At 43.8% G+C, this 23,406-nt stretch overlaps 1 protein-coding gene and 1 pseudogene across 1 annotated transcript; one reads left to right on the top strand and one right to left on the bottom strand.

The window, feature by feature from the left end:
• Positions 1-3,447: 3,447 nt before the first annotated feature.
• Positions 3,448-15,398, bottom strand: LOC139183971 (small ribosomal subunit protein uS14-like). Its single transcript, XM_070792262.1, has 2 exons — positions 15,349-15,398; positions 3,448-3,619 (listed from the first exon to the last, which is right to left on the bottom strand). The coding sequence occupies exons 1-2, from the start codon at positions 15,396-15,398 to the stop codon at positions 3,448-3,450; spliced, it is 222 nt and encodes a 73-aa protein (XP_070648363.1).
• A 447-nt stretch (positions 15,399-15,845) lies between these two features.
• Positions 15,846-23,406, top strand: part of LOC109560899 (mitochondrial transcription rescue factor 1-like) — a 59,943-nt pseudogene continuing 52,382 nt past the window's right edge.

Here is a 23,406-nt window from a genome sequence, read left to right on the forward strand (position 1 = left end):
CCTAGGTTCAATCCCTGGGTTGGGAAGATCCCTTGCAGTGGATTGCAGGGCAATCCACTCCAGTACTCTTGCCTGGAGCATCCCCACGGAAGAGTCGGACATGACTGAGCAACTAAGCACAGCATAGCACAGGTGTCGCAAGACCATACTCTGAAAGAAATTCTAACCTGCACATGCTGAAACCTTGTACAAGCCCATGTGTCTTTGTCTTTTGAAGTAAAATGCTGACTCAAGAGCAAATGAGTGGGAAATGTGAAGGTGTAGAAACAAAGAATAACTGTTGGGCTAGGGAACTGGTAACAATTTAGACAATAATTCCGCTGCATAGCAGAATCACTGAATTCCCAGTTCCCTGAAAGATACAGATAAAGGCCTGGCACACAGTCCTAAGTTGTTTTTACAGGAAGCAGACCAGATGAAAACTGCTTACCACAAGAACACAGACCCCAGACTGGATGAAACCAGAAGGTTGATGAGGCTTGAAACTTCACCTTGATGCCAACCAATCCAAGAACTGTCCATGAGCTGATCATGCCCCTGCTCCTTGAACACTATAAAACTCCTTGCTACCCCCTCCAAGGTGGGTCACATGATCTTGAGGGCATTGGCCCACTGTGGAGAAGGCGATGGCACCTCACTCCAGTACTCTTGCCTAGAAAATCCCATGGACGGTGGAGCCTGGTGGGCTGCAGTCCATGGGGTCGTGAAGAGTCGGACACTACTGAGCGACTTCACTTTCACTTTTCACTTTCATGCATTGGAGAAGGAAATGGCAACCCACTCCAGTGTTCTTGCCTGGAGAATCCCAGGGACGGGGGAGCCTGGTGGCCTGCCGTCTGTGGGGTCGCACAGAGTCGGACACGACTGAAGCGACTTAGCAGCAGCAGCAGCAGCCCACTGTGGCCCCCTGTGCCTGGCAAAGGAATAAAAGCTGCTGTTTGCTACTTCACCCCAAACTCCCTCTGTGTGTTTCTGTTCGGCACCTGTGAACAGAGGCCAAGTTTCGGCAGCAATGCCAATAAAGTCATATTTTATTTTTTTAAATTTATGTGGCCATGCGGAGTCATAGTTGCGGCATATGGAATCTTTGGTTGTGGCACATGGGCTTAGTTGTGGGCCCCGGGCCCCCACATTGGGAGCTTAAAGTCCTAACCACTGGACCACCAGGGAGGTCCCTAAGTCACATTTTATAACTGAGGATATGTGTTGGAAAAATAAACCCCAGGTGGGATTTTTTTGTTTTAATGTTTGCTATTGGTTGCTGAGTGAAATTCAAGAGCATTTCTTCTTCCCAGAGATTATGAGGGAAAAATAAGCATACCTCCTCCTGTAAGCCGGTTCTCTGATGTGATATGAGCTCAAAACTTTAGGCTTCAGGATATGATAATAAATGATGAAAGCAAATCACCCAGAGAAAAAGAGAAATGGAGAGAGAAGATGAGAGTGGAGTGACTGTGTTTTGAGAGGTCACTTGACAGTTATTTTTCCAGTTGTTCCAAAATGTTCATTACAGATGTTAGACAAGGCTTGGCAAACATGTGCTTCAAATTTCCTGTGTGGTTGTGTTTGTTTGCTAGGATTGCCGTAACAAAGTGCCATAAGCTCAGGGGCTTAACAGCAGGGATTTGTAGTCTCATAGTTCTGGAGGCTGAAATCTGGGATCAAGGTGTCAGCGGGTTCTTTTTTCTTTCTAATAATTTTATTTCTTTAGTTTTGGCTGTGGTGGGTCTTCATTTCTGGGCACTTTTTTTTCTCTAGTTGCAGCAAGTGGGGTTACTCTCTCGTGGCAGGGGCTTCTCTTTGTGGTGGCTCTAGGGCTCATGGGCTTCAGGAGTTGCGGTTCCCAGGCTCTAGAGCACAGGCTCAGTAGTTGTGGCGCAGAATTAGTTACTCCCAGGCATATGGGATCTTCCTGGGCCAGGGATGGAACGGGTGTCTTCTGCATTGACAGGCGGATTCTTTACTACTGAGCCAACCTGGCAAGCCCAGCGCTGATTCTTCCTGCAGGTCATGAAGGAGAATCTGTCTCATGTCTCTCGCCCTACTTTTAGTGACTGGCTAGCAATCTTTGGTGTTCCTTGACTTGTAGAAGCATCTCCCCAATCTCTGCCTTTATCTTCATAATGGTGTTCCTCTTGAGTGTGTCTGTATGGGTGTGTGTGTCTGTCCAAATTTCTCCCTTTTCTAAGGACACCGGTCATATTGGATTAGGAGCCCACCCTAGTTCAGTATGGGGGCTTCCCTGGTGGCTCAAACAGTAAAGAATCTGCTTGCAGTGCAGGAGGTGAAAGTGACACGGCTTCGATCCCTGGGTCAGGAAGATGCCCTGGAGCAGGAAATGGCAACCCACTCCAGTATTCTTGCCTGGAGAATCCCATGAACAGAGGAGTCTGGCGGACCACAGTCCATGGGGACGCAAAGAGTTGGACACGACTGAGCGATTAACACACTAGTCCAGTAGGACTTTAATCAAATCTGCTGTGACCCTATTTCCAAACAAGTTCCTATTCTGAAGTATTGGGGGTTAGGACTCCAGCATATCTTTTTTTTTTTTTTAATTTAAAAAGTTCGTTTATTTTTTATTTGGATGCTCCAAGTCTTAAGTTACAGCACTCAGGGTCTTCATTGCCACGTGGGGAGTCTTCCTTGCAGCTTGCAGTCTCTTTAGTTGCGGCACGAAGGATCTAATTCCCTGATCAGGGACCAAACCCAGGTTTCCTGCATTGGGAGCACAGTTTTAACCAATGGACCAAAATGGAAGTCTGATAATTTGCCTTTTTTTTTTTTTTTTTTGGCAGGGGGACACAATTCAACCCAGAATTCTCATTTATAATTCTCCATCTCATTTTATAAAGTCTTCAGTATAGCTGTGCTCTCAGGGACACATTTGAGGGGTTTTATAGAGCTGGACTCTCTCACCCATTGGTTTCTCCAGCCTCCCATGTTTACCTCCCTGAAAAGCCTTGTCCTGCTTTCATCAGTGGGGTTAGTTGCTCTGTTGTGTCTGACTCTTTGCAACCGCATGGACTGTAGCCACTAGGTTCCTCTGTGGATGGGGATTCTTCAGTCAAGAATACTGGAGTGGGTTGCCTAGCCCTCCTCCAGGGGATCTTCCCAACCCAGGGATCGAACCCAGGTCTCCTGCACTGCAGGCTGATTCTTTACCAGCTGAGCCACCAGGGAAGCCCTCAAATGTCACTGTATGTCTCCCCAAATGGGTAGGAGGATCCTCTCCCCAAGGACCTTGGCTCATTCAGGAATGCCCCTCAAACAGCCAGGAATATAACCTCAGGTGACAGGAAGTCCTCTCTTGTCTGTGCATCCAAACCACTCATGGATTTTTTTTTGGGGGGGGGGTAGTTTTTAAACTTTCATTTTCTATGCAAAGAGCTAATATTGTTTCCACATAAGGTAGATGTGCTGAATGATCTATTCAAGGAACTTCAGTTAGTCTGATTTAACAAAGCCAACGTCCTTCATGTACTGGTGGCCCATATTGAGGCAGTGTTTCCGGATCAGACCGTGCCTGTTTGAGCAGACCCGGCAAGAGCGAGAACCTTCGCTGAATTTTCTCAAACGGCTCCAGTAGAGCTGCTGGTGACCCACGTTGCTTTCTTGACTGCAATGAGGCAAAAGGCTCACATATTTTTTTAAATTAAACACATTAAGTTGTAGTCAACTACGTGTCATATACCATTTTAAAGTGCATACAATGCAGTGGCATTTACTAGTTTCATGGTGTTCTGCAGCTCTCACCTCCATCTAGTTCCAAAACATTTTCATCACCCCAAGAGGAAGCTCCATACGATTTAGCACTCCCTCCCCAGTCCTTCCCTCCCCCCATCCCTGTCAACCACTCATCAGCTTTCTGTCCCTATGGATTTATCCTGAATGTTTCAATACATGGAATCACTCAATATGTGACCTTTTCTGAGCGGCTACTTTCACTCAGCAAAATGTTTTTGAGGCTCATCGACACTGTACCAGGTATCAGTGCCTCTTTTCTTGTGGAGACCTTTTGGTTTTATTAATTTTGATTGGAGTACAGTTGCTTTACAGTGCTGTCTTAGTTTCTGCTGTGCAACAAAGTGAATCAGTTATACGCATACGCGTACCCACTCTGTTTTTTAAGAATTCCTTCCCATTTAGGTCACCACAGAGCACTGAGTAGAGTTCCCTGTGCTATACGGTAAGTTTTCATTTATTATCTATTTTATACATAGTGGTATATATATGTCGATCCCAATCTCCCAATTCATCCCATCTCCTCTTCCCCCATGGTAACCCTCAGTTTGTCCTCTAAATCTGTGACTCTATTTCAGCTTTGCAAATAAGTTCATCTGTACCGTTTTTCTAGATTGCCTTGTGTAGCTTTTTAAAGACAGACTTGCCTGGACAAATACATCTAGGTAAGGGTTGAAAAACTACGCCCGATGCGGGGTGGGGCTTCCCAAGTATGGCTCCCTGCCTCTTTATATAGCCTGTGAACTAAGAATGATTTTTACCTTTTAAAATCATTTTAAAAAGTTAAGTGAAGAATAGTCCATGGTGAGAATGATATAAATCTGAAATTTCAGTGTCTACAAAGTTTTTCTGAACCACAGCTACTCCCATTTGTTTCCATTTTGTCTATGGCCCCTTTCAAGCTACCAAGACAGAGTACAAGACAGAGTTCAAGGCTGGTCCGAAGGTAGTGAGTTATCTCAATTGATTGTTCACAGTCAGTTACAGATCGAACTCCTCGTTCTGCTGACTAGAAAAAAAAAAAGAAAAGAAAAGAAAAAAAAAGACGCAAAAAAGACAGAGTTCAAGACGGAGACGGTCTGGCCCCCAAACTAATGATACTGACCACTTGGCCCTTTAAGGAAAGTCAGCAGATCACTGTCCCAGGGAATGGACACCACCTAAATTTTCATCCATTCCTTATAAAGGACTCTTTCTCTTTCCCCCCAACAAATGAAGCCAAACTCCTCCCAGAATCCACACGGAGACCCCTCAGTTAGAAAGATTAGTTCAAACCCATACATATCAGTTTGCTATACACTTGAAACTAACACAACATTGTAAATTAATTATATTTCTGGGAATTCCCTATCAGTCCAGTGGTTAGGACTCCCAAGTTTCCACTGCAGGGGACATGAGTTCAATCCCTGGCAGGGGAACTAAGGTCTTACATGTTGTGAGGTGCAGCCAAAAAAAAAAAAATAGAGCAATGATGGAATAGAATCAGAGGACCTGGTTTAGAATGAGGAGATAAAGTAAGCCTCTTTCCAAAGAGGAATTTTGATTCTGATTATTCTGATACTAATTCCAATGTGTGGCTTCCCCTTCTCCCCCCTATACCACCAAGCAATTTTCCAACGTACTGGGTGTCCTGCATTTCCACTCAATTTTGATACAACCTGCAGATAGCATCAGGGTCCACAGGTTAAGGACTCGGTGCCATATGACTGCCCCCACTGCAGATGCCAAGCACAGTTCCAGGTTGTTACCTGTGTTTCTGACCAACTGGGTATAAATCAGAGGTTCCCATTGAGTCAGGAGATGGATGAGCCCCCGGAGGAAACAGTTAGAGTTGGTTCTCTGTGGACCGATTCTCTAAGAAGAAAATAGTAGGACAGTCGAGGGAGGAGGCTAAGCCCTGCCCAGATCGAAGATAAAAGCACCACATATTTCCCATTCTCGAAGTCAAGGAAACTCTCTTGATTAGAAAGCTCCTTGGAGGTAAAAAAATGGAGGGGGTGTCACACACCCTCTTGGCCTCTTCGGTGGAATATATCTTGACTGAGAGATGTTCATGCACACATAGGGGATCCTGAGATATACCACATATAGACTCAGAAGCAGGTGAATCAAAATGATTGGCCAAAGGAAACCCCGGAACGAATGCCCCTTAAAAGTAATTGACTACCAGAAAGGGGTGACTCTCTCTCTGAGTCTGCCCACGAGACTATCCACATGTACTATACTCTTTTCTTCCTCCTAGTAAACACTTGTTTCGCTGTGTGCTGTGCTAAGTTGCTTCAGTCATGTCTGGCTCTTTGTAACCCCATAGACTGTAGTCCGCCAGGCTCCTCTGTCCGTGGAATCCTCCAGGCAAGAATACTGGAGTGGGTTGCCATACGCTTCTTCAGGGCATCTTCCTGACCCAGGGATGGAACTCGGGTCTCCTGCATCGTGGGTGAATTCTTTACCTGCTGAGCCACCAGGGAAGCCCCACTTGTTTCACTACTTCTGTCTTTGTGGGAATTCTTTTTCTGCAAAGTTGAAGAGCCAGGGTCTTGTCACTGGCCTCTGGTCTAGCAGCTAGGATTTGGTGCTCTCACCGTTATGACCCAATCCCAATCTCTGGCGGGGAACTGAAACCCTGCTTCAAGGCACTGCAGGACGAGGCCACCTGAGATCACCGTGACCCCCTTCTTGGGTTTGATTAATTTCCTACAGTGGCTCACTGAACTCAGAATACTAGAGTTTACTCACTAGATCATTTGTTTATTACAGTGAGACTCAACAGCCAGATGCAGAGAGATACACAGGCAAGATCCTGAACAAAGGAACTTCTGAAAGTGTTCTGGTTCACCAACCTAGAAGTTCTCTGGACCCCAATCTTTGAGTTTTTATGGAAGCTTCATTACATAGACATGATTGATTAAGTCCTTGATCACTGGTGATTGAACTCAATCACCCCAGAGGTTGGGAAGTGGGAGTGAAATTTTCAACCCTCTAATGACAAAGCTGGTTCCAATGGCAACCCACCCACATCTCTGTGTGCTTTCCCTAGCAGAACAAGACACGTTCATCACTCTTATCACAGAAATTCCAAGGTTTTAAGAGCTATATGATAGAAACAAGGATGAAGACCAAATATATATATTTCTTTTTATTTCTTTATTTTAGTTTTGATGTGCTGGGTCTTCGTTGCTGTGCTTGGGCTTTCTCTAGTTGCGGAGAGTGGGGGCTACTCTCTGGTTGCAGTGTGCGGGCTTCTCACTGTGGTGACTTCTCTTGTTGCGGAGCAGGGCCCTAGAGAGTGGGCTCAGTAGCTGTGGCACATGGGCTTAGTTGCTCCAAACCATGTGGATCTTCCTGGACCAGGGATTGAGCCCATGTCCCCTGCATTGGCAGGCAGATTCTTAACCACTGGACCATCAGGGAAGTCGCAAATAAATGTATTTCTTATTATAAATCACAATATCACAGATCTCAAGCTTCCCTTTCTTGACTTGTCAATCCCAGGAAATTCCCATGATTTTCTGCCTGTCCATAAAGTATCTGGAATTGTCGATGGCCAGCTGCCTTATCACCTTAGGAAATCCTTGTGTAAACTCTCTTTCCCCCCATGAGTGAGAAACGTGGTCTCCATGGCAGCGAGGTTAAAGTTCTCTCTGATTTCATGTCACTTCATTGGCAGTTTAATTGTCCAGGACATGAGAAAAACAAAACACCAAACGCCTTATACTGATATGTGTACAACACAGATTTTGAATAATGCCCCTGAGGGAAACATTTCTACCTTTCTTTTCTGTTGCTCCATAATAAATTCTCAAAAATATTTCCCTGAAGCAATGTGCTTCAGTGCTTAAAATCTGCCTTAACATCTAGTGGAAATGAGACAGGAGGGAAGGGGGCAGACACAGCCTTTAAAAGAATGATGTAATCACTGAGGATACAACAAAAACTGATTAAAACTAATTAGCCCCAAGATGACAGGCTGCCCTGGGGGCTCAGATGGTGAAGAATCCACCTGCAATGTGGGAAACCTGGGTTCGATCCCTGGGCTGGGAAGACACCCCGGAGAAGGGAATGGCTACCCACTCCAGTATTCTTGCCTGGAGAATTCCATGGGCAGAAGAGCCTGGAGGGCTACAGCCCTGGTGGGCTGTACTCCACAGGGCCACAAAGAGTCAGACCTGACCGAGCAAATAACACTATAGCACAGGGAACAATATTCGATATTCTGTGATAAACCATAACAGAAATATGTGTGTAACTGAATCACTTTTACTATACAGCATATACTGCCACAATAAAATTTTTTAAAGAGTCAGCCAATCTGAGATATTCTGTTATAGCAGCCCAAACAGACTAAGACAGTTTCTATAATGGAAGAATTACTATTAAAAAAAGAACTCCACCTTGCTTATGTATCCTTCAGGTCTATGTCCTTGCGGGCAATGTGTCACTTGGAAAATCCCATGATCCAGATGGGAGCAAAAGTTCCCAGCTGTAGCCAACTGGCTTCCTAAATTGACACTAGATGTTTGGATTGGCATCTCTGGTGGCTCAGATGGTAAAGAATCCACCTGCAATGTGGGAGACCTGGGTTCGATTCCTGGGTTGGGAAGATGCCTTGGAGAAGGGAACAGCTACCCATTCCAGTATTCTGGCCTGGAGAATTCCATGGACAGAGGAGGCTGGCAGGCTACAGTCCATGCGGTCTCAAAGAGTTGGACACAACGGAGTGACTTTCACTTTCAGAGGTACCATGTGTGCCTGGGCTGATCACTAGTGTCTAAGGCTGTTCAATTTCTTAGTACATGTGATGCTGAAATTCTGTGATGTTCTGCCACTGGAAAGACACTCAGCCGTGGGATTCTGAGAGATACTCTGTGGTTGTCATGGGAGCACTTCAGGCAGAAGAGATGATCAGTTCCTAGAGTTAGGAGAAAGCTGTCCTCATAGGGTTAGGAGAGAGTGAAGGGCATCAGGAAGAAATTTAATGTTCAGAATGGCTAGCTGAAGTGAAGCCAGAAAGAAAAACAAAAGCCATATGATATCACTTATATATGGGGCTTCCCAAGTGGTGCAGTGGTAAAGAATCCACCTGCCAGTGAAGGAGATGCAGGAGACGTGGGTTCAATCCTTAGGTTGGGAGGATCCCCTGGAGTAGGAAATGGCACCCCACTCCAGTATTTCTGCCCGGGAAAATCCCATGGACAGAGAAGTCTGGCAGCCTACAGTCCATGGAGTCGCAAAGAGTCGGACGTGAATGAGCAGCTGAAAACACACACACACGCACACACACACACAAGCATACATACATATATGTGTGTGTGTGTTCTTTTATCAGATTACTGATATATATATATATATATATATATATATATGTATGTATCTGCCATGTGCGCTCAGCCATGCCCGACTCTTTGTGACCCCATGGACTGGAGCCTGCCAGGTTCCTCTGTCCATGGAATTTTCCAGGCAAGACCTGGAGTGGGTTTCCATTTCTTACTCCAATATATATGTGACTGAATCACTGTGCTGTACACCTTAAACTAAAATGATATTGTAAGTCAACTATACTTCAACTAAAGAAAAGAAAAAAACATTATTATTAGAGCACTAATTCTTAAACTTTTTGGTCTCAGGCCCCCCTCTTCACTCTTAAAGTTACTGAGGACCCTACACAGCTTTCTTAAATGTAAGTTGTAGCTATCAATACTTACTGTTTAAACATTAAAATTGAGAAAATTTACAATGTGCATTTAAAATTTACTTAAAATAACAATAAAACCCATTGAATGGTAACATGAACAACATATTTTATTATATTTTCCAAACCAAAAAATTTAGTTAGAAGAATAGCATTGCTTTACATATTTGCAAATCTCCTAGAAGACAGTTGTATTCTCATTTGTGAGACTACCTTATTACTCTGTTGTGAAATGTCATTTTAGTCCAAGTCTATGAAGAAAACCTACGAGCATCTAGCTGAAAAAAGTATTTCAGTAGACTTCTCAGGAACTCAAGAATTCTTTCAGATCAGATCAGATCAGTCGCTCAGTCGTGTCCGACTCTTTGCAACCCCATGAATCGCAGCACGCCAGGCCTCCCTGTCCATCACCAACGCCCAGAGTTCACTCAGACTCATGTCCATCGAGTCAGTGATGCCATCCAGCCATCTCATCCTCTGTCGTCCCCTTCTCCTCCTGCCCCCAATCCCTCCCAGCATCAGAGTCTTTTCCAATGAGTCAACTCTTGGCATGAGGTGGCCAAAGTACTGGAGTTTCAGCTTCAGCATCATTCCTTCCAAAGAAATCCCAGGACTGATGTCCTTCAGAATGGACTGGTTGGATCTTCTTTCAGTCCAAGGGACTCTCAAGAGTCTTCTCCAACACCACAGTTCAAAAGCATCAATTCTTCGGCGCTCAGCCTTCTTCACAGTCCAACTCTCACATCCATACATGACCACAGGAAAAACCATAGCCTTGACTAGATGAACCTTTGTTGGCAAAGTAATGTCTCTGCTTTTGAATATACTATCTAGGTTGGTCATAACTTTCCTTCCAAGGAGTAAGCGTCTTTTAATTTCATGGCTGAATTCTTCTTTAATGCTATACTAAAACTTGAAAAACTGGTAATTTAGTCAAGGTTAGTTGTAGTGGGGACTCTCCATTTCAGTGAGTTCTATTTTATTAAAATCCATTTGTCTACCTTGCACTTTTCATGTATTTCTTTTTTTCCTCAATATCACAGACATGTGGGATCTTAATTCCCTGACCAGGGATCAAATCCATGCCCCCTGCATTGGAAGCACAGTGTCTTAATCACTAGACTGAAAGGACAAGTCCTACCTTGCACTTTTTATGACTCGTTCATTGGTCTTTTGAATAATATTACTTCACTAAGTCATACAGATCTTCCAAACATTGACGCATTTCATTACATAATATTTTAAAAACTCCATTTGTTAATATCACCACCAATCTCAGAAAAGTCTTTCAGCGTTGGAACATTGTCAAACATGGTGACAAACACGTGTCTTCCAAAATTAAAATTTTCCCTTGAAGCTCAAATTTTACCACTGGCAACAAACACTGTCAGTTGTTTTCCTTGAACCAGCAAGTTCATTTCATTCATTTTTGAGAAAATTTCTGCCAGAACCCAAGTTGAAACCTCATAGACTGTCAGTTTTTTCCAACAAATTATAGTTCATGGAAAACTGGCCAATTCAACTCTTAAACACTCAACCAACTGCGGGCCTTAAGGTATCTACTATCTGTCTATTGTGATTTGCTCAGAGGTGGTCATGTGATAAAGGCTGGACCAATCAGAGTGCATCTCAGAACAAAGAATTTCTATCTCCTTCCCTGAAGTTTGAAGCTTCAGGGCTACTGGCAGAGAGCTTTTGACCATAGGGTTGGCCAACCATAGTTTGAAGCCAACATCGTGAAGGGCACAGCAGAGAGACGGGAAGAAACTAAATTATTGATCACATCACTGAGCCAGAATACCAAGTCATTCTTAAAAACACATCTTACTTTTTCATTTATGATGTCTGCTTGGGTGTATCATCCACTGGGTGACTTAAATAACAGACATTTAATTCTTACAGTTCTGGAGGCTAAGAAACCATCAGTGTTTCAGTCAATCAGGTTTCTAGTGAGAGCTCTGTTTTTGATTTTCCGATGGCCTCCTTCTTGTTATATCCGCACATGGCCTTTCCTTGGTTCAGGAACATGGTTGTTCGGTCACTCTGTCATGTCCCACTCTTTGCAACTCTATAGACTGCAGCATGACAGGCTTCCCTATCCTTCACCATCTCCCGGAGTTTGCTCACACTCAGATCCATTGAGTCAATGATGCCATCCAACCATCTCATTTTCTATTGCCCTCTTCTCCTCCTGCCTTCAATCTTTCCCAGCATCAGGGTCTTTTCAAGAACATAGGGACAGTGTGATTTCTCTCTCTTCCTCTTTTAAAAATGTTTTATTTATTTATTATTTTTGTCTGTGCTGGGTCTTCATTGCTGCACAGGCTTTCTTTGGTTGTGGTGAGTGGGGGCTACTCCCTAGCTGAGGTGTGTGGGCTTCTTATTGTGGTGGCTTCTCTCACTGTGGAGCGTGGGCTCTAGGGAACACGGGTTCCAGAATTGCAGCATACAGGCTTAGTTGCTGTATGGCAAGTGGGATCTTCCTGGACCAGGGATTGAATCTTTGTCCCCTGCACTGCATTGGCAGGCAGATTCTTAATCACTAGACCACCAGAGAAGTCCCTCTCTTTGTATCAGGACTGCAGCTTTACTGAATTAGGCCCCACCTTTATGGCCTTATTTAGCCTTGGAAGTGAAAAATGTTAGTCATTCAGTCACATCCAACTCTTTGCCACCCACAAACTTGCAGCCCATCAGGCTCCTCTGTCCATGGAATTCTCCAGAATTCTGGAATAGAGAGTCCAATATTGGACTAGAAGTCATAGAATACTTAGAATTCTATGCATAGAATACATGGAACAGAAGAATACTGGACTAGATAGTCATTCGCTTTCTCTAGGGGATGTTCCCAACCTAGAGATCGAAATCAGGCCTCTTCCTTTGCAGGCATATTCTTTACCATAATTGCCTCCTAAAAGCCCTAATCCAAATACAGTCAAGTTGGGGGTTAGGGCTTTAGCATATGAATTTTAAAAGGATGCAATTTGGTCCATGGCAGTTAATGCTATGTCCAATTCAGTTTGAGATTTTAGTCACAACCAGAAGTATCCTAAACAATGCAGTGGAAACTTAAGTGATTTTTAGTAAGTCTGAGCCTCAGTTTTCTCATCTGCAGAATGTTTAAAAGCAGGAGGTCCTTGTCATCATCCACCACGGAGATTAAGTGAAACAATAAATTTGTGAATATTTGGAATAATATAAAGTTCATGGAAGATATTAATTAAAATTAACAAGAAGGTTGGAGGACTTCCCTGGCAGTCCAGTGGTTAAGAATTTATGCTTCCAATGCAGGGGCTGTGCGTCCAATCCCTAGTCTGGAACTGGGATCCTGCGTGCTTCGTGTTTGGGTCAGAAAAATAAGCAAATAAAATAAACAAGAAGGCTGCCAGACCAAGGGTCAGAGGTAGGCACAGCAAGGTGAGGAAAAAAGAGAGAAATGATAACCCTGTTTTTCTAAAGAAATAGATAAATAGTGATAGGAGCATGCATACTTGGGATATGCATGCCTGTCTCAGAAATACAAAAATAAACCTTCAGACCCTAAATGGGGAGAGTAATTATAAATAGAGCAATATTAGCTGTGAGTGACAAGCCCAATTAGAGAATGTAAAGATGATTTAGAAGGTCTTCATGCAAAGCATCTTGGGTTGCTATAAAAATATTTGATATTTACAGCTCAAGAAAGAGATGAAAATTAAGAGAAGATAGTTCAGGATCTGACTGTTGATCTCTCTGTTGTAGGTGCTGTCAATGCCCAGTTTTTTCCTTCTCACTGTCAGTCATTACACCCTGGCCCAACTTCCAAAGGCCAGCTCTGCTGAGCTGTGCTCAGTCACTCAGTCGTGTCTGACTCTTTGGGGCCCCATGGACTGTAGCCAGCCAAGTTCCTCTGCCCGTGGGATTTTCCAGGCAAGAATACTGGAGTGGGGTGCCATTTCCTTCTCCAGGGGATCTTCCTGACCCAGGGATTGAACCTGCATCTCTTGTGTCTCCTGCATTGGAATCAGATTCTTTACCTGCTGAGCCAATGGGGAAAGCCGTCAAGGTTGCCTGGAACCACTTTTAAAGTGGTTGGCATTGAAATGAAAACTGACCTTTTCCAGTCTGGTGGCCACTGCTGAGTTTTCCAAATTTGCTGACATTGAGTGAAGCACTTGAACAACATCATCTTTTAGGATTTGAAATAGCTCAGCTGGATTCCATCCCCTCCACTAGCTTTGTTTGTAGTAGTGCTTCCTAAGGCAAACGACTTCACACTCCAGGATGTCTGGCTCTAGGTGAGTGATTAGACTGTCATGAGCATCCTGGTCATTAAGATCTTTTTTTGTACAGTTCTGTGTATTCTTGCCACCACCTTTTCCTTTTAATTTCTTCTGCTTCTTTTAGGTCCTTACCATTTTTGTTCTTTATTGTGCTTGCTTCATCCTTGCATGAAATGTTCCCTTGGTATCTCTAATTTTCTTGAAGAGATCTCTAGTCTTTCCAATTCTGTTGTTTTCCTCTATTTCTTTGGACTGTTCACTTAAGAAGGCTTTCTTCTCGCTCCTTGCTATTTTCTGGAACTCTGCATTCAGATGGGTGTATCTTTCCCATTCTCTCTTGCTTTTCACTTCTCTTCTTTCCTTGGCTATTAGTAAAGCCTTACCAGACAATCACTTTGCCCTCTTGCATTTCTTTTTTGTGGGGATGGTTTTGGTCACTGCCTCCTTTACAATGTTACGATCCTCCATCCATAGTTCTTCAGGCACTCTATCATATTTTTGAATCTATTTGTCACTTCCACTGTATAATCATAGGGATTTGATTCAGGTCACTCCTGAATGGCCTACTGGTTTTCCCTACTTTCTTCAATTTAAACCTGAATTTTGCAATAAGGAGCTGATGATCTGAACCACAGTCAGCTTCCAGTGTTGTTTTTGATGACCACAAAACAACTTAGAGCTTCTCCATCTTCAGCTGCAAAAACATGATCAATCTGATTTCGATATTGACCGTTTGGTGATGCTCATGTGTAGAGCCATCTCTTGTGTTGTTGGAAAAGGGTGTTTGCTATGACCAGTGTGTTCTGTTGGCAAAATTCTATTAGCTTTTGCTCTGCTTCATTTTGTACACCAAGGCCAAATTTTCCTGTTACTCCAAGTGTCTCTCAGAGAAGGCAATGGCAACCCACTTCAGTACTCTTGCCTGGAAAATCCCATGGACGGAGGGGCCTGGTGGGCTGCAGTCCATGGGGTCGCTAGGAGTCGGACACGACTGAGCAACTTCACTTTCACTTTTCACTTTCACGCATTGGAGAAGGCAATGGCAACCCACTCCAGTACTCTTGCCTGGAAAATCCCATGGATGGGGGAGCCTGGTGGGCTGCCATCTATGGGATCGCACAGAGTTGAACACGACTGAAGCAACTTAGCAGTAGTAGCCAAGTGTCTCTTGACTTCTTGCTTTTGCATTCCAGTGCCCTATGATGAAAAGGACATCTTTTTTGTGTGTGTGTTAGTTCTGGAAGATCTTGTAGGTCTTCATAGAACTGGCCAGCTTCAGCTTCTTTGGCATCAGTGGTTGGGGCATAGATTTGGAGTACTGTGATATTGAATGGTTTGCCTTGGAAACAAACCAAGATCATTCTGTTGTTTTGGAGATTGCACCCAAGTACCATGCATTGGGTTTTGCAAGTAAATGCAAAACTTGCATTTACTTGCACTTTGGACTCTTTTGTTGACTTTGAGGGCTACTCCCTTTCTTCTAAGGGATCCTTGCCCACAGCAGTAGATATAACGGTCGTCTGAATTAAATTCACCCATTCCCATTCATTTTAGTTCACTGATTCCTAAGATGTCAGTGTTCACTCTTGCCATCTCCTGCTTGATCACATTCAATTTACCTTGATTTATGGACCTAACATTCCAGGTACCTACGCGATATTCTTCTTCACAGCATTGGACTTTACTTTCATCACCAGATACATCCACAACTGTCATTTCCACTTTGGCCCATCCGCTTCATTCTTTCTGGGGCTATTAGTAATTGCCCTCCACTCTTCGCTGGTAGCATATTGGACATTTTCCAACACGGGGGGCTCACTTTTCGGTGTCATATCTTTTTGCTTTTTTTTTTTTAACTTTTATTTTATTTTTAAACTTTACAATATTGTATTAGTTTTGCCAAATATCGAAATGAATCCGCCACAGGTATACCCGCGTTCCCCATCCTGAACCCTCCTCCCTCCTCCCTCCCCTACCCTCCCTCTGGGTCGTCCCAGTGCACCAGCCCCAAGCATCCAGTACCGTGCATTGAACCTGGACTGGCGACTTTTTGCTTTTTTATGCTGTTCATTGGGTTCTTGCGGCAAGAATACTAGAGGGGTTTGCCATTCCCTCCTCCAGTGGACTATATTTTGTTAGAGCTCTCCACCATGACCCGCCCATCTTGGGTGGCCCTGCACAGCATGGCTCGTAGCTTCATTGAGTTCCACAAGCCCCTTCGCCACGACAAGGCTGTAATCCATGAAGGGGACGTACACTGTACTTCCATTATATGATCTCCCGGTAATGACAAAACTGTAGGGACAGATTGCTATGGGCTGAAGATGCCGGGAGGAGTTAATTACAAAGGGTCTTGAGGGAACTGCTTGGGGTTGATGAAACTGTTCTATATCTTGATTTTGGAGATGGTTCCACAGCTGCGTGCATTTTTCAAAACTCATAGGACTGTACACTAATCAAGGGTGAATTTGGCTGGATGTAAATTAAGCCTCAATAGAAAAGGTCACTTAAAGAAAGAGCGTTCATCATCATTGTCTTAGCTGGTTGTCATGACAACCCGGCAACAATCAGGCATGATTATTCATTTTTTCAGCCAACTGTTTTGAGCCTATCTGCACTTTGCAATGCCGCGTCCTTCTAAACCTGCTACTGATTGCTTTCTAGCCCACCAGTCCTCTCAAATTGTTCTTGTCGAGGTCATTAGTGACCGCATATTTGCTCAAGCCCGTGGTTAATTTTCAGCTCTCACTTCCTTGACCTTTTTTCTTTCTTCCTTTCTTCCTTCCTTTCGCTCCTCCCTCCCTCCCCTTCTTTCCTTTCTTTTTAAATTTTTTTCAAGAAACAATCTCAATTTTTTAAAATGTTTTTTAAAAATTTTAATTGGAGGCTAATTACAATATTGTGGTGATTGTTGCCATACATTCACATGAATCAGCCATGGGTGTACATGTGTTCCCCATCCTGACCCTCCTTCCCACCTCCTTCCCCATCCCATCCCTCAGGGTCAAGGTTATTTATTTATTTATTTGGCTACACTGGGTCCTAGTTACAGCAGGTGAGGTATTTTAGCCGCAGCACACAGAATCTTTTGTTGGGGCACACAGACTCTTAGTTGCGGCATGTGGGATCTTGTTCCCTGCCCGAGGGTCAAGCCCAGTCCTCCTGTATTGGGATCAGGGAGTTTTAGGCATTGGACCACCAGGGAAGTCCCTCCTTCTTTCTTTTTCTCTCTCTTTCATTCTCTCTTTCCCTCCCTCTCTCTCTCTTACTGTCTTTCATTCTTTCTTTCCCACTTGGCATCCCAGATGCTCACACCACAGCTCTGTCTCCTCCAGCCTGCAGCTTTCTCGATGCTGCTCTTTCCTGCTCTGCCTTTGACTGTCCTCAGTTTCTTCTTTACCCCATCCCTCCCCATTCACCTGCTTTTCCTCTCCTCCCCACCTCCCTAGGGGAGCACATCCAGCCTTTTGGCACCAGATAGCTCTTAGATACTCATGACTGCCAAATCTGGTTTGCATCTTATCCCCTTCCTTCCTGCGTACCTGGATTTCCAGTGTAATTTTCGTCAGTTGATTTTGCAGTCTCCAAAAAGACATTAAATCAGGGAAGCTTTGACTCACAGCTCAGGGCTGCTGTCACTAGGTTTCGGGCCACTTACTTCACTTCACATTTTCTTTATCTGTTTATTTATTGATGGACATTTAGCTTGTTTTCATATCTTGGTCATTGTGAATAATACTGCAATGAACATGTGAGCCTCAGATATCTCATCAAGACCCAGATTTCTTTTTCTTTGGATATACACCCTGAAGTGGGATTGCTGTCTCACAGGGTAGTTCTATTTTTAATTTCTTGAGAAACCTCCATACTGTTTTCTGTGATGGCTGCACCAATTTGTATTTCCTCCAACAGTGCACAAGTGTTGCGTTTCTCTACATCATTGCCAATACTTGTTATCTCCTGTCTTGTTGAGAATAGCAAAGGTTCATAATCTTGACCTCAACTGGCTAAAGACAACACTGTCCTGAATAAAGCAGATTAAAAGAGCACTATTTCATCTTCTTTTGAATTTGTATAGCTGTAAAAGCTATACACTTCAAAAATGCAAAAACTGGAAACTGATGACCTCCATTAATCTCTCATCGAGAGCTCACCCATATTTGTAGCTGTTGTTCAGTGGCTAAGTCACGTCCGACTCTTTGTAACCCCATGTACTACAGCACGACAGTGTCCCCTGTCTGTCACTATCTCCCAGGGTTTGCTCAAACCCATGTCCATTGAGTTGGTGATACCATCCAACCATCTCATCCTCTGCCACCCCCTTCTCCTTTTGCCTTCAATCTTTCCCAGTGTCAGAGTCTTTTCCAATGAGTCAGTTCTTTGCATCAGGTGGCCAAAGTATTGAAGCTTCAGCTTCAGCACCAGTTCTGCTGTTGCTGCTGCTGCTAAGTCGCTTCAGTCGTGTCCTACTCTATGCGACCCCATAGACGGCAGCCCACCAGTCTCCCCCGTCCCTGGGATTCTCCAGGCAAGAGTACTGGAGTGGGTTGCCATTTCCTTCTCCAATGCATGAAAGTGAAAAGTGAAAGTAAAGTCGCTCAGTCGTGTCCAACCCTTAGCATGGACTGCAGCCTACCAGGCTCCTCCGTCCGTGGGATTTTCCAGGCAAGAGTACTGGAGTGGGGTGCCATTGCCTTCTCCACAGCACCAGTTCTTCCTGTGAATATTCAGGGTTGATTCCCTTTAGGATTGACTGGCTTGATCTCCTTGCTGTCCATGGGACTGTCAAGAGTCTTCTCCAGCACTACAATTAGAAAGCATCAATTCTTCAGCGCTCAGCCTTCTTTATGGTCCAACTCTCACATCTGTTCATGACTACTGGAAAAACCATATTAGTGATTTGCAATTAATCCTCTCAAACATTTATTAAAAATGCCAATTTTCAAAGTCAGAACATGTTGTACATTCTGTTCTATCTGATTTATTTACTTGATAAGATATATTGGCTGTCTAGTGATTTGGTAATTGATTAATTAATTGCATATTTTTGGTTGCTCTGGATTCTCGTTGCACGTGGGCTTTCTCTAGTAGTTGGGAGCAGGGGCTACTCTTTGTTGCGGTGCATGGGCTTCTCATTGCAGTGGCTTCTCTTGTTGAGGAAACAGGCTCTAGGTGTGCAGGTTTCAGTAGTTACAGCTTGTGGGCTCAGTAGTTGCGGCTCATGGGCTCTAGAGAGCAAGCTCAGGAGCTGTGGTGCTCAAGGGCCCAGCTGCTTCTTGGCATGCGCAATCCTCCCAGACCAGGGATCAAACCTGTGTCCTCTGCACTGACAGGTGGATTCTTATCCACTGCACCACCAGGGAAGTCCAGAGACAGGATGTCTTTTAATTTTTGCCTCTGGTCAGTGTTTCTCAATGGGGGAGAGTTGTCCCCCAGGGAACATTTGGTTATAACATTTGAGGGTGGTCGTGTCCATGGTATCTTGGGGGTGGAGGCTGAATATGCTATTAGATGGAAACATCTTACAGAGAACAAGACAGCCCTGCCCTACCCGCCACCACAAAGAGACATCCTGGATTATCCACGTGGTTCCAAATGTAATCACGTGCATGCTCCATTGCTTTAGTCGTGTCCAACTCTTTGCAATCCCGTGAACTGTAGCGCACCAGGCTCCTCTGTCCATGGGATTCTCCAGGCAATACTGGAGTGGGTGTCATGCCCTCCTCCAGGGGATCTTCCCAATCCAGGGATCAAATCTGGGTCTCCTGCATTGCAGGCAGATTCTTTATTGCTGAGTCACTAGGGAAGTCCAATGTAATCACAGGTGTCTTTATATTAACAAGGGGCAGGAGATCAGAGGCAATGTGATGATGGAAGATGGGGGAGAAAGGTACCTGAAGATACTACACTGCTGCCTTTGAAGATGGAGGAAGGGGACGAATCAAGGGATACAAGAAATGCATCTCTAGAACCTGGAAAAGTCGAGGAAGTATGTTCTCTTCTAGAGCTTCCAGAGACATCAAGCACAGGCCTACCAACACTTTGGTTTCAGGTCAGTGGAACCCAGCTGTGAAGTTAAAAGATGCTTGCTCCTTGGAAGAAAAATTATGATGAACCTAGACAGCATATTAAAAAGCAGAGACATCACTTTACCAACAAAGGTCCATGTAGTCAAAGCTATGGATTTTCCACTGGTCATGTATGGATGTGAGAGCTGGACCATAAAGAAGAATGAGCACTGAAGAATTAATGCTTTTAAACTATGGTGTGGGAAAATACTCTTGAAAGTTCTTTGGACAGCAAGGAGATCAAGTTAGCCAATCCTAAAGGAAATCAACCCTGAATGTTCATTGGAAGTACTGGTGCTGAAGCTGAAGCTCCATTACTTTGGCCACCTGATGCAAAGAGTGACTCTGTGCAAAAGACCCTGATGCTGGGAAAGATGGAGGGCAGGAGGAGAAGGGGCGGGCAGAGGATGGTTGGATGGTAGGATCAACTCAATGGACATGAGTTTGAGCATACTCTGGGAGATAGTGAAGGACAGGCAAGCTCGGGGTGATGCAGTGCGTGGGGTCGCAAAGAGTCAGACACGACTGAGCAACTGAACAGCAACAACAGTGGAACCCATTTCAGACAATACAGTTGTGCTATTTTAAGCAACTGAGTTAATGCATGTTTGTTAGAGCAGTGAGAAGAAACTAATACAGATGCTGTTCCATGATGTGGCTTAATTTATCTAACCAATTTCCTACTGATGTCATTTAGGTTACTTAAAAAAGGTTATTTTATTTTGTGGTTTGTTTGTTTAGAAGGATAATTGTTTTACAGAATTTTGCTGTTTTCTGTCAAACCTCAACACGAATCAGCCCGTGTTTGTTTGTTTGTGTTTCTTTGGCAATTACAAATGATGCACATGGTAGATTGCCAAAATGGTATCAATTCTTCACGCTTCTCTTTTGCCAGTCACTTTGTAGCATTTTATTATTTTTGAATTTTAATTAAAATTTATTTATTAATTTATTTTCCGTTGCACTGACTCTTCATTGCTGCACAAGGGCTTTCTCTAGTTGTGGTGAGTGGGGGCTGCTCTCTGTTGTGGTTCAGGAGCTTCCCATCGCAGCGGCTTCTCTTGTTGGGGAAAGCCCTGGGAATGTGAGCTGCTCAGTGGTTTGCTGGCTTTAGAGCTTGGGCTCAGTAGTTGTGGCACATGGTCTCAGTTGCTCTGAGGCACGTGGAAAGTTCCCAGACCAGGGATCAAACCTGTTTTCCCTGCTTTGGCAGGTGGATTCTCAATCACTAGACTACCAGGCAAGTCCTAGCATCCTACTGCTTTTACTGTGGGTTTACTGTGACTTGCTTTGGGTCAATGGCATGTTGGTAGGAACATGCTTGAAAGGTCCCTATGTGACTAGGCTAACTCTTGCACCACTGACATCACCACGAGGACACACTGGGGATAGCCTTCAGGAGAGAGAGACGTGCGGCACAAAGCCAAGTTGCTCTTGTCACTCCACGGTCAGCCAGCTAACCATCAGTCATGTGAGCAAAAAGAGCTAAGATCAGCAAAGCCATTTGATCCTCCACTGACCCCAGACATATGTGCAACAAATTTACTGTCGTATGCCATTGATCACGACGCAGACTTTCTTATCTCTCCTTGCTATTCTTAGGAACTCTGCATTCAGATAGGTAAACCTTTCCTTTCCTCCTTTGCCTTTAGCTTCTCTTCTTTTCTCAGCTATTTTGTAAGGCCTCCTCAGACAACCATTTTGCCTTTTGCATTTCTTTTTCTTGGGGATGATCTTGATCACTGCCTCCTGTACAATGTCACAAACTTCTGTCCAGAGTTCTTCAGGCACTCCATCAGACCTAATCCCTTGAATCTATTTGTCACTTCCGCTGTATAATTGTAAGGGATTTGATTTAGGTCAAACCTGAATGGTCTAGTAGTTTTCCCTGCTTTCTTCAATTTAATTCTGACTTTTGCAATAAGGAGTTCATGATCAGAGCCACAGTCTGCACCAGGTCTTGTTTTTGCTGACTGTATAGAGCTTCTCCATCTTCGGCTGCAAAGATTATAATCAACCTGATTTCTGTATTGACCATCTTGTGATGTCCATGTGTAGAGTCATCTCTTGTGTTGTTGGAAGAGGCAAAGGAGAAAAGGAAAGATATACCCATCTGAATGCAGAGTTCCAAAGAATAGCAAGGAGAGATGAGAAAACCTTCCTAAGTGATCAATGAAAAGAAATAGAGGAAAACAATAGAATGGGAAAGACTCTTCAAGAAAATTAGAGATACCAAGGGAACATTTCATGCAAAGATGGGCACAATAAAGGACAGAAATGGTATGGACTAACAGAAGCAGAAGATATTAAGAAAAGGTGGAAAGAATACACATAAAAACTATACAAAAAAGATCTTAATGACCAAGATAACCACAATAATGTGATCATTCACCTAGAGCCAGACATCCTGGAGTGTGAAGTCAAGTGGGCCTTAGGAAGCATCACTACAAACAAAACTAGTGGAGTGATGGAATTCCAGATGAGCTATTTCAAATCCTAAAAGATGATGCTGTTAAAATGCTGCACTCAATATGTCAGCAAATTTGGAAAACTCAGCAGTGGTCACAGGATTGGAAAATGTCAGTTTTCATTCCAGTCCCAAAGAAGGGCAATGCCAAAGAATGCTCAAACTACTGCACAATTGCACTCATCTCACACACTAGCAAAGTAATGCTCAAAATTCTCCAAGTGAGTTTTCAACAGTATGTATACCTTGAACTTCCAGATGTTCAAGCTCGATTTAGAAAAGGCAGAGGAACCAGAGATCAAATCGCCTACATCCATTGGATCATAGAAAAGCAAGAGTTCGAGAAAAACATCTGCTTTTGCTTCACTGACTATGCCAAAGCCTTCACTGCGTGGATCACAACAAACAGTGGAAAATTCTGCAAGAGATGGGAATACCAGACCACCTTACCTGCCTCCTGAGAAATCTGTATGCAGGTCAAGAAGCAACAGTTAGAATCGGACATGGGAAAAAAAAAAAAAAAAAAGAATCGGACATGGAGGAAAGGAATACATCAAGGCTGTATACTGCCACCCTGCTTTTTTAACTTATATGCAGAGTACATCATGCGAAATGCCAGGCTGGATGAAGCAAAGCTGAAATCAAGATTGCTGGGAGAAATATCAATAACCTCAGATATGCAGATGATACCACCCTTATAGGAGAAAGCCAAGAGTAATAAAGAGCCTCTTGATGAAAGTGAAAGAGAAGAGTGAAAAAGCTGGCTTAAAACTCAACATTCAGGGACTTCCCTGATGGTCCAGTGGTGAAGACTCCAAGCTCCCAGTGCAGGGGGCCTGGGTTTGATCCCTGGTCAGGGAACTAGATCGCATATGCTGCACCTAGGACCTGATGCAGCCAAATATATATATATATATGAACTCAACATTCAAAAAATCAAAGGTCATGGCATATGGCACCATCACTTCATGGCAAATAGATGGGGAAACAATGGAAACAGTGACAGACTTTATTTCCTTGGACTCCAAAATCACTACAGATGGTGATTGCAGCCTTGAAATTAAAAGGAACTTGTTCCTTGGAAGAAAAGCTATGACAAACCTAGACAGGATATTAAAAAGCAGAGATGTTACTTTGCCAACAAAGGTCCATCTAGTCAAAGCTATGGTTTTTCCA

The sequence above is a fragment of the Bos indicus genome, chromosome 7 (genome assembly GCF_029378745.1).
Source record: "Bos indicus isolate NIAB-ARS_2022 breed Sahiwal x Tharparkar chromosome 7, NIAB-ARS_B.indTharparkar_mat_pri_1.0, whole genome shotgun sequence".
Lineage (NCBI taxonomy): Eukaryota > Metazoa > Chordata > Mammalia > Artiodactyla > Bovidae > Bos > Bos indicus.